This window comes from Arctopsyche grandis, chromosome 9 (genome assembly GCF_051622035.1).
Source record: "Arctopsyche grandis isolate Sample6627 chromosome 9, ASM5162203v2, whole genome shotgun sequence".
NCBI classification, from domain to species: domain Eukaryota; kingdom Metazoa; phylum Arthropoda; class Insecta; order Trichoptera; family Hydropsychidae; genus Arctopsyche; species Arctopsyche grandis.
Window position 1 is genome coordinate 5,434,310 of NC_135363.1, and position 11,843 is coordinate 5,446,152.

An 11,843-nucleotide genomic window follows, 5' to 3' on the forward strand; every position below is an offset into this window, starting at 1 on the left:
CATTTAATCATGGGGGCGCGGAGGGGCGAAGCCCTAAAAGGTATTAACTAAGGGGGGCGAAGCCCTAAACGGCAATTAATCTTGGGGGCGCGGGGGGCGAAGCCCTAAAAGGCATTAACTTAGGGGGGCGAAGCCCTAGACGGCTTTTAATCATGGGGGCGTGGAGGGGCGAAGCCCTAAAAGGCAACTGATCATGGGGGCGAAGCCCTAAACGGCAATTGCTCATGGGGCGTGGAGGGGCGAAGCCCTAGAAGGCAAAGGCTCAGGGGGGCGCCGAGGGCGAAGCCCTAGAAGGCAAAAAAAAATTTTGATATTTTTTTTTTGATTTTTTTTAATTTTTTTTTTGATTTTTTTTTTTGATTTTTTTTTTGATTTTTTTTTATTTTTTTTTTATTTTTTTTTAAATTTTTTTTTTAAATTTTTTTTTTTAATTTTTAAATTTTTTTTTTTTTTTTAATTAAATTAGCTTAGTCATGTTTAAGCGGTTTATATTATAAACACTGAGCGAAGCCGGGTAATACAGCTAGTATATATATATCAATAGAAATGATTCGAGTTGCGTGTATGAATGAATAGATTGGTGATGCGGTGTAAAAAGAAACAAAGATATTGCTCGTATGTGATGTGAAGTGAATGAGGAAGTGTGACAGTTGGTCGTGGCTGTCATTGAGGGGGAAAAGAGGATCTCACCTCGGGGTCTGCTGGTGTCCATGGCGCGGGCCGAGGGGGGCCGGGGGCGGAGGCTCACAAGGGGGCGGAGGCGCTGCAGCGGGCTCTCACTCGACGGCTCATCGCGGGACGGGTGTAGCCCCCACCAGGCATTACTCACCGACTGACCGCGAACACTCGCGTATGAATTTACTGTTAACGCGCACGCACACCACTTTGCGATGCATGTGCGTCAGGGACACTTTGTGCTTCGTTTTTATTTTATTTACAGATTCTTATCATGGTTTTTATAATATATTCAGACAATTTTAATGCTTGTTTAATTTTTAAGTTTGGTGTTTAGTTTTATATGCTGAGTTTTAGATCTCATTTATGAAATGCACCTCGTTAAGACAAAATTCGAAATTATTTCCGTTGAATTTTTTTCATATGATTTTCGAGGTTCGGTGATTACTGGTCACAAAATACTCGTCACAAAGTATAAAAATGCTTGTATTAAGGTCTGTTCATACTTAACAGCACTGCACGGCTTCAGCACTGCACGACTCCGTTTCAAATATGTCGTTTTATTACATTTCTATTCATATCTATCTACACGTCGCGGTCACGTCACGCTTACAGCAATTTGGCCGAGTGCAAGGCAAAATCGGCTTACTTAAACATTACAGGCCATGACGATACTGCGCAATATTGCTTAAGTCGTACTGTCGAGTAATTACAATATGAATGCATACACGTGCATTCGTAGCTACGCGTCAGAATACAAGTCAGCAAAAATGTTTCGACGTTTATCGAACGAAAAATTATGTATAATCGCGCTGTTGTTGGAAGAAGAAGCTCAAGAAGGAGATAAAAAAGCACGGAGGCGTTTTGATGTGCATCCCATGTTAAAAAATTGAAAAACCGAAGGAGAGTTTTGGACACTGTATAAGGAGCTTGTGGATGATGGACCAATTTTTTTTAAATATTTCCGTAAAAAATTAATTTTTTTTTAAATATTTGCGCCAAAACCAGTCGAAATATTGAACAGCTGTCAACTGTCACTATCGATAATTGGTCCAAAACAGCAAAGCGGCAGACTCATGGCACGTAATTTGCGTGTAAATTTCCACAATGGCCAAAAAAACGGTTACGATACGTTGACAGATGTTGCTGTAAGGTGTGTACAGGAAATGTCGGGTACTGCTGTAAGCCTGCCGTGGCGTAAACGTGACGGTTGGTATGAATATACCCATACAAAATGTACCAAAGAATAGTTCTTTTCGTACGTGCTGACTAGGTATGAACAGACCTTTATTCGAATACAAAGAAATACGATCGGTCAAACCAGACTCAATGAATTATCTTTGCTTACAATTGAGCACAAAGAAGCAGCCAAAATGGCACAAAGAAGCAGCCAAATTTCGATTTAAAAATTCGAGGGGGGGGGGGGTCCTGGTTGATTTTTTGCTTACGGGCCCAAAACTCCTAGTTAAGCCATTGCACACCCGATAAATAAATGTGAAATAACAAATTGTTAATCTAAATAATTATATATTTCTTTATATTTATTAATAGAATAGCTTATCTACAACATATAAAAAAATTTATAGGTTGGAAATCGCTTCAAAACAAGTGGAAAAGACTTCGATAATGGTTTGATGTAGTTTATTGAAATGTAAAATTTGCACGTGGTGGTTCAGCGGAGCGTACGGAACACAAGCTGTCCGTACGCCGTCTGCTCGAACTCTCTCGACCGTCGCGTATTTCCGCTTGGGCCGACACTAATGCCAACTCGTCAATAATGCCAATCGACAATCAGTTAATAAGACTGTTTGCCACACGTCATTACAAAAGTCGGAACATAGTCCCACATAGGAAAACTGTTGAACAATACAGTTATTCTACAGAGTTACAGCATTACTGACGAGTCGTTTACAATAAATCATAGTTCTTAAAATAATTAAATAGAGGGTGAATAATGAAACCTTTGCCTCATCCAGTGTGAGGATAAAATCAATTTATTGGTTCAGTAATATTTCAACTTATAGGTATACCTCTGGCGAATGTTGTTTCTATTTACATTAAAATTTTTGAAATCTCCTTTGAAGCTGTGAATAAGCATTACAAGATAAGTTTACTTTAAAGAAGAGAGAGTGGACTGTATATGGTTTAAAACTTAAGCATTCCTCATCTTGATGTTAACTTAGACAATACAATGTTGACACTGTTACAGTTGTCAAGACAGATCAGCTATTACCGATCAACTAAACTTGATTAGTGAGTGTAATGCTCCTAAGTTAACTTGATTTCATCAACAAGTAGCACAAACATTGCTAAATTAAAAGTAAATTGGAAAGTCATTCATTCATTCCTACAAGCAGGAAATGAAGGCGAACTATGATTATAGATGTCTCTACGTTAAACATCGAAATGTTCAGTATTATAATATTTACTTATTCTATGATTCACATAAATACTATAAACAGTAAGAGTTAACTTATGGTTTCATAACAAGAAACATAAGACCTGCGGATGACTCCCGGCAGGTTATAATTAAGTAGACATGAAATAATTTAAGATGCTCCATTAAGTGTGGCTTGGAGACTAACATTAACAAATCATGAATCTAATTTTAACTGTCAAATTTGAACAGTTTATTTTAAACTCGGATATAATCCTTCCGAGTGATGACATGAGACAAGTCTTATATTATAAAGACAAAATGATTAAATTAAATTCGGAGATATATATTGCCGAATGTTAAAATGAAAATAGCTTAAATTATACACACAACACAATTAAAGTGAATTACGGAGTACTACTATTAACATTGAATGATTTAAACTCATGATTACATCTAATAAGTAATATGAGTTGGGGGTAGTGTCTTCGGGTTAAACTAAGCTACCGAAGTTGACGGAATTGAAGCTGCTGTTTCTCCTCCCTCTTGCTGATCTTCCTTCCTGTCAAGTGGTCCTTGTGGTAGAATCGGCAATGGCGCCACTAGATGACTGGACCGACGAAACTCTCCGCTGGCAGTAAAGACGTCGACGACTCGAACTCTGCCATCTGGTCCGGGATACAATTTAGTGACTCGACCCAAGACCCATCGGGTTGGCAGCATGTGTTCCTCCTTTAACAGGACCATTTGACCCACACTCAGATTGTTGCTCGAGTCCTTCTTCCATTTGTGTCGTAACTGCAAAGAATGTAAATATTCCGCCGACCAACGTTTCCAAAATGCTGCTGTGGTCAATTGTATCTGAAGCAGATTGGCATGGACATTAGTGTTATATTTAACCTCCATTGGAAGAGCGAGTAAGGATCTGCCAATTAAGAAATGTCCAGGTGTGAGGGGTAAAAGGTCTAGTGGATCCGAAGACAAGGGACTAAGAGGACGGGAATTCATGCAAGCTTCTATTTGAGTCAATACCGTACAAAATGATTCGAAATTTAAGGTGGTGGCCTTTAACACCTTGTTTAAATGAATCTTCATGGATTTAACCGCTGCTTCCCACAGCCCTCCCATGTGAGGCGCCCTTGGCGGGTTAAACTTCCAACGAATCCCTTCGGAGGCTACATACCGTAGTAGCTTCTCCTCATGAGGACGTTCGTAAATTAATTTTACTAAATTAACGAGTTCACGACTTGCACCGACAAAATTAGTAGCATTGTCGGAATATATCGCATTGGGCCTGCCACGTCTGGCTACGAATCTTCTTAAACAATTTAAGAAATTTGAACTCGTTAAGTCTCCGACAAGTTCCAAGTGAACTGCCTTACTGGAAAAACACACAAAGACACAAACGTAACCCTTAATTATCTTAGAATTCTTATTGCAACCACTCTTCACAGGAAAAGGTCCTGCGAAGTCTATCCCCACATGACTGAAAGGAAAATTCGCAGTGGTACGTTCAAGCGGGAGTAATCCCATTAATCTATTGTGTGACAGTGGTTTATTTCTGAAACAAATGACACATGAACGCACCACTCCTTTGACAGTATTATGTCCGGCCAATGGCCAATAGGTCTGCCGCAATAACGACAGTAAGGCTTGAGTACCCAAGTGAATATATTTCAAGTGCGCATCTCGGACAATCATGTGTGTAAGTTTATGCTTATTTGACAAGATAATGGGTGACGTTGATAGAGTTGTTCCCAGAGGAAGTCTACTTCCAACACAAATTAAATTCTCGTGGAATAGAGGGGACAATTTAGCTAATTTACTGCTACTGGGAATTGGATGTCCCTTGCTCAGCAAACGATATTCCAATGGAAATGATTCCATTTGCGATAACCTTATCAAATTATTTAAAGCATCTTTTAATTCTAAAGCGGACGGTTCGTTATTTTCTTTAACGTTTAATTGTTTATTCCTTAGTGGCCGACGAACATATGATAAAACTCGAAGGAGTCTTGGAAGATGAGAATGTTTATCTATCCAATTATTTTCCCTCACAAGGGTAGCGTTAGTGACTACCCTTCTCTCTGGAAGATCTATTGTGATCTCAGGAGGTCTTCGAGGCCATCGTGATTCGTCTAATTTCAACCAACTAGGGCCGTCCCACCATAACGAATTATGATTTAATTCTGATGGTTGAGTCCCTCGAGAAATTAAATCTGCTGGATTGTCTGTAGAGGAGACATGGTACCACTCAATGGGTTGAGATATTGATTGGATTTCGGCCACTCGATTGGCAACGAAGGTGGTCCATTTACATGACTCTCCTCTAATCCAATGCAATGCGACGGTTGAATCCGTCCAATAATATTTTTCATTAATATGAATTGTTAATTGGTCTATTGTTGACTTCATTAACTTTGATAATAACATAGCGGAGCACAGCTCTAAACGCGGAATAGTTACAAAACTGAGCGGAGCGACTCTCGAACGAGAACACACAAGATGACATTTGGAATTTCCCAATTGATCAGTACATTTTACATAAATACAAGCACCATAAGCTTTCTCGGATGCGTCACAAAATCCGTGTGCCTGTATATTAATGACATTATTTAGTATTATCAATCTAGGAATTTTATAAAGTTTCATGACTGTATTGGATAATTGACAATCTTTCCATTTTTTGAAGATTGTCTGAGGAATGAATTCATCCCAACCAATGGTTTGTTGCCAGACAGATTGCATTAATATCTTATAATTAATTAACAATGGAGATAATAGTCCTAATGGGTCGAAGATCTGACTAATTACTGATAAAAAGTTTCTTTTTGTTATATTTTCAGTCTCGACTTCGGTTTGAACCTTAAATACAAAAACGTCTTCCCGCGGTTTCCAAAATAAACCTAAAGTTTTGTGTGATTCGTTAGAGAAGTTAAAATCTGAACAATCGTCAGCCTTAACATCCGTGATTATATCGGAGTTGTTCGATGTCCATTTGCTTAAGGGCATACCGGCTGATAATAATATGGTTTCCAGTTGAACCTTTAATAATTTACCAGCTTCAATAGTATTAGTTCCCGTGAGCAAATCATCAACATAAAAATCACGTTCGATCACTTTACTAGCGATGGGATATTTGTTTCTATTCTCCTCTGCTAACTGATTTAGACATCTAGTAGCTAAAAATGGGGCTGAAGCAGTTCCGAATGTTACTGTATTAAGTTTGTAATGCTTGAATTTACTCTGGGGATCTGTTCGCCAAATGATTCGTTGTACATTTTTATTTTTCTCTGCTATTTGAATCTGTCGGTACATCTGCTTAATATCCGCAGTAATCACGTATTTATGGAGTCGAAAGTTGAGTAGTAAACTTAACAAATCTGATTGGACACTAGGTCCCACCATCAAAATATTATTTAGTGAGATATTGGACGTTGTCTTTGCGGACGCATCAAAAACTACACGATATTTAGTGGTAAGGCTAGACTCCTTAACCACGACGTGATGAGGTAAATAACAATGAACCTCATGTGCCTCCGGGGGTTCACACTCTGACATATGTCCTAAATTTATGTACTCTTCTAAAACTTTATTGTATTCCATTTTTAAATTATTATTGGCTAAAAAACGTCTTTCCAAAGTTTTGTGTCTTTTCTCCGCAATGTGTAATGAACTTCCTAATACTACCGGGGAATTTTTATATGGTAAAGCTACACAAAATCTACCGTTTTTATCTCGTGATGTGTGTGCTTGGAAATGTTCCTCACATCTTTTCTCCTCAAGAGATTGATGTTTTACCATAGGAACCTGGTCGATCATCCAAAAGTTTTGAATGTGACTGTCTAATTGACTTAAGCCTATGTGGCTCTTCCCTGGAGCATTATTTACTTCGGGATATGGACCAACTATTGTCCATCCGAATTCGGTATCCTTTAAGATAGGCATACCTTTTCCTAACTGGATGGTTCCTGCTTTCATAGCATGAACGCAAATCTCGGCGCCGAGCAATAAATCGATTGGCGTCGGTTTATTCCAAAGGGGATCTGATAACTTGATTCCCGCTGGTATTGAAATTAACTGTTGATCCAGTTTCACAGTTGGAATTTCGCCAGTAATTTCTGGTAATACCAAACACAACACTTTGGTTGAGTAATTAGTGGTTGAAGACCTTATGGTCACCTTGGTGATGTGACGAATGCTACTTTCTTGATTAGCGATACCTACAATTTTTTGAGAGATTTTCTCTAATTTGAAGTTATTCTTCTTAGCGAAAGATGTGGTAACATAGTTGACTTGTGAGCCGGAATCTAATAATGTGCGACCCTTAACGACCGTTCCATTGGACGTTATAATGTCTACTTGTACCGTCGGTAAAATTATCTCCCTTTGAGAGAAATGAGTAGAATGAGCATTAATTGACTTCCTTCCCGTATTATTGGAACTAAATGTATCGTCCTGATGCAACAAAGTATGATGGTTTTGTTTGCACCTTAAGCAATTATAGTTAGACTTGCAATTTGTTATCTTATGCGATGAATTTAAACATTTAAAACACATGTTATTAGATTTAACGAATTCATTTCTTTCCATACTGGATTTTGCTTTGAATTTATCACATTTGCCTATGAAATGATTATTTCGACAGAATGCGCATGCGTTTACCTTACTTGATGGGTTTTTGTTCGCGACATGAGTTCTCATGATTCTTTGACGACTATGAGGGAATTCCTTCACCGTAGTTACAGATGCAGTAGATTGTAATACATTACATCTATTCTGCAAGAATGTCTCTAAACTTTCATATGGTGGCATTTCTCTGCTAACCAGCGATATTTCCCAGTCTCTTACTATATTAAAAGGTAATTTCCTTAGAACTAAACATGTTACCCATGGATCTAAAATTTCTCTCGCGTAACCCAACGATTCAATGTTTTTAATACACACTGTTACCTGATTCAATAGATTTCTCAATTCGATATGTGATTCTCTTGTGATTAATTTTAAGTCACAAAGTGAATTAATCCTAGTTTTGAGATTAAGTCTTGGTAAATTATATTGCTTGTCTAAAATACTCCAAGCTATTTCGTAATTGTCTGAGCTAATATCTAAACCTGATACAGCTGCCAAAGCGGGACCGATTAAGGATTGATGCAAATATTGCAATTTCGTGACATTCGAATATTCCGTTTTGTTTCCTATTATATTCTTAAAAGCTTGTTGAAACGATTGCCATTCAGATGGATCTCCCTGAAATGTGGGAATGGTTAACGTCGGTAACTTATCTCTAGCAAATTTAATTGTTGCTTGCTCTACCTTCAGTTTACAATCTTGAATGGATTGTCTCTCTAATGCTGCTTTAAGATTTTGAATTGTCATTGTGATTATGTAGAACTCTTCGTCTATTTGATCCGCCTGCTCTATATCTGTGATGTTGTCTAAATACTCATAATGGAGTTTTTGGAGATAGTCGTATGCTTTTTCAATAAATTGATACTGTCCTTCATTTATTTCGGAGATTCTGTCTATTTTCTCCTGTAGTCTTTTAAACGCGCCCGAATACCTTAATTCTATTGACGTCATTGTAACTTCTACTTTATTTTCTTTCGCTAATGTTTTTATCGATTGAGTCTGACTTCGAGTCTGATGTATTCTAGAGCTTGACCTGTCTCTAATAGGTTCTACGTCCCTAGTTGGATTTCGACCTTTATGCGACTGGGAAGTCGAAGCTTCTATTTCCTCGTTTTCAGCACTTGACATTTGTTTCAGAAAGTTGCACTATTTCGTCTCATAAATACAGTTATTCTCTACTATAGCTGTCAATTGAACTATTCGTAGAGATAAGGTAATAATATTCAATGATTCACCGTGAATCTTAATATTCTACTTTAACTATTATCACCAGAATCTATCCAACATATTTTGGTAGAAATAACAACCCTAAATTGGTGGGTGCTTGATTTAAACCACTTTGGGGCTACAAGTCTTGTGATTTAATTTAAATCACCACTGTTTCATCACACATTATGAAACAAAGAGATCTACCGATGTATGAATATGCCGGTATGTACTTGATTTAATCCACTTTGGGGCTACAAGTGTAATTCCACATTTATCGTGGAAGGGGGGGGGGGGGGAGGGTGTTTCTACACACATTAAGAAACAAAGATCTACCGATATGCATATACCGGTATGTACTTGGTTTAAGCCACTTTGGGGCTACAAGTATAATTCCACATTTATCGTGGAAGGGGGGGGGGGGGAGGGTGTTTCTACACACATTAAGAAACAAAGATCTACCGATATGCATATACCGGTATGTACTTGGTTTAAGCCACTTTGGGGCTACAAGTATAATTCCACATTTATTGTGGAGGGGGGAGGGGGGAGAAAGTTTCTACACACATTAAGAAACAAAGAGATCTGCCGGTATATTAATATACCGGTATGTACTTGGTTTAAGCCACTTTGGGGCTACAAGTATAATTCCCCACGTGCTTTGCTAATTTTACACTACATCTGATTTTACACTTTTAATACGAAATTCGATGCGACCGATGAAACATTCCTTCGTAGCGCGATATTATTTTATACAATCGCGTTAATTAATTGTTATACTTTAAAACATATTTTAAAAACTGACCTACCCACATGATTGCCTTTTGAACAGATTGCCTGAGATTGAATACATTCACTTACTTGAATATCCTTTACGATGTTTATGTGATCGTTCCGATAATTTTGGATTACCTCTGTGTCCCATGCGTCTTTGTAGGTTATGTTTTTATTTATATATTTTCTGCGTCAATCACGCGGTCATGTACCTCTGTACGTCAATCAATATATTGCTGAAATAGAAGCAAACATGTTATTAGTATTGGAAAGGTATGGATAGTAACAAAGGAACGATACCGATTTCTTAATTGACATCCATTTTTTCTCGACCACGTTTTTTCCTATTGGTTTGTCCGTTTGGTGTTGTGGCCTAGGTTACTGGTGTCCGGTTCGAAGTGACCATCATGGAAAAGACTTCGATAATGGTTTGATGTAGTTTATTGAAATGTAAAATTTGCACGTGGTGGTTCAGCGGAGCGTACGGAACACAAGCTGTCCGTACGCCGTCTGCTCGAACTCTCTCGACCGTCGCGTATTTCCGCTTGGGCCGACACTAATGCCAACTCGTCAATAATGCCAATCGACAATCAGTTAATAAGACTGTTTGCCACACGTCATTACAAAAGTCGGAACAACAAGTGAAACACGACCAAAATGCAGCCAATACGTTTTTCCCCATTTTTATACATTTCGCAAATAATTTCAATATTTCAATAAACACGTAGCAAAAATTCATAGTTTCTTCTGTTTTAATCTCCTTATGATCCTTATCATCGTTTAATAAATTTTTGTACTGAGAATATCGCCATATATAAGAGTAAAATCATATTTCATAGAAAAACGCAAATGCGGCTTTTTTTTTGTCGCTCACTGTATGTACTTTTGATTTGAACTGGACGACTATTTAGAGAGATTTTTAAGCTGAAAAGTACTACAAATGAAAGATAAAATATCCGACTATAGATTCCAATATTTATTTTAAACAGGGAATTGACAGATTTTGAGACATCGCCCGAACAACACTAAGATATAGAAAAATCGCGCGATTTAAAAAACACACATACATCTCCGAATCTCGAGCCAATCAACATTTTTTATTACCAGATTCGTGTTTACTGGACATAGATCTATAAGAAAAGTCATATCTCGTCTCTGAACCATTTTTCGTGTCGAACAGTGTTATCGATGCAATTCATGAACGTTAAAACATATGTAGTTAAACCATAACTAAAACCCACAATTATTATTTATATTATATTAATCTTGAACAATATTTTGAAAGTAGGTATTATTTATTTATGAAATAATAATGTTCTCAACTTTTATATTTATAATATTGTTACGTACGCCGCGGATTGAGCGAATTGCACTTAGACCAACGGATATCTGTTATCGGTTAACTAAGTGCATGCACTTACTTCCAAGGATTATATCTGGACTCTAAGTGCATTTAGGCTAAACAATGACCGTTATTAGTTATTTCTCAGAATCAGTACGGGGAGACCCAATGTCGTGGAAATACATATCCGAATACGTGACTAAACAACAGGTAAACAGATTAGGCGCCCTGAGAGATCTTCCCTTTATAAGGCGGTACGTAGGCGATATCATGTCATTCTGGGCTGAGCAGGGACAGTGCGTGTAACTCCTTAATCATCAATAAATGCTGTGATACGACTATTGGCCTTTTGCTTTTTTGCTTACGGGCCCAAAACTCCTAGTTAAGCCATTGCACACCCGATAAATAAATGTGAAATAACAAATTGTTAATCTAAATAATTATATATTTCTTTATATTTATTAATAGAATAGCTTATCTACAACATATAAAAAAATTTATAGGTTGGAAATCGCTTCAAAACAAGTGAAACACGACCAAAATGCAGCCAATACGTTTTTCCCCATTTTTATACATTTCGCAAATAATTTCAATATTTCAATAAACACGTAGCAAAAATTCATAGTTTCTTCTGTTTTAATCTCCTTATGATCCTTATCATCGTTTAATAAATTTTTGTACTGAGAATATCGCCATATATAAGAGTAAAATCATATTTCATAGAAAAACGCAAATGCGGCTTTTTTTTTGTCGCTCACTGTATGTACTTTTGATTTGAACTGGACGACTATTTAGAGAGATTTTTAAGCTGAAAAGTACTACAAATGAAAGATAAAA

The 11,843-nt window shown here is 37.4% G+C and overlaps 2 protein-coding genes across 4 annotated transcripts in view; both read right to left on the reverse strand.

Annotated features, from left to right (window-relative positions):
• LOC143917114 (uncharacterized) overlaps positions 1 to 875 on the reverse strand; it is a 52,631-nt gene extending 51,756 nt beyond the window's left edge. Inside the window, exon 1 of one of the 3 annotated variants that reach the window (XR_013261043.1) lies at positions 691 to 863. Coding sequence is in view for 1 of the 3 variants with exons in the window: in XM_077438515.1 (XP_077294641.1) it covers positions 691 to 712 (22 nt within the window). In the remaining 2 variants the exon portion in view is untranslated. Of the gene's footprint in view, positions 1 to 690 lie in introns of all 3 variants that reach the window. The other 2 variants (XM_077438515.1, XM_077438517.1) reach the window with 2 other exon arrangements.
• A 2,675-nt stretch (positions 876 to 3,550) lies between these two features.
• LOC143917109 (uncharacterized) lies at positions 3,551 to 10,188 on the reverse strand. The gene is made up of 2 exons (XM_077438507.1): positions 9,506 to 10,188; positions 3,551 to 9,375 (listed from the first exon to the last, which is right to left on the reverse strand). Exon 2 carries the CDS (start codon positions 8,810 to 8,812, stop codon positions 3,551 to 3,553), a length of 5,262 nt encoding a protein of 1,753 aa, XP_077294633.1. The 5' UTR covers positions 8,813 to 9,375; positions 9,506 to 10,188.
• Positions 10,189 to 11,843: the final 1,655 nt, after the last annotated feature.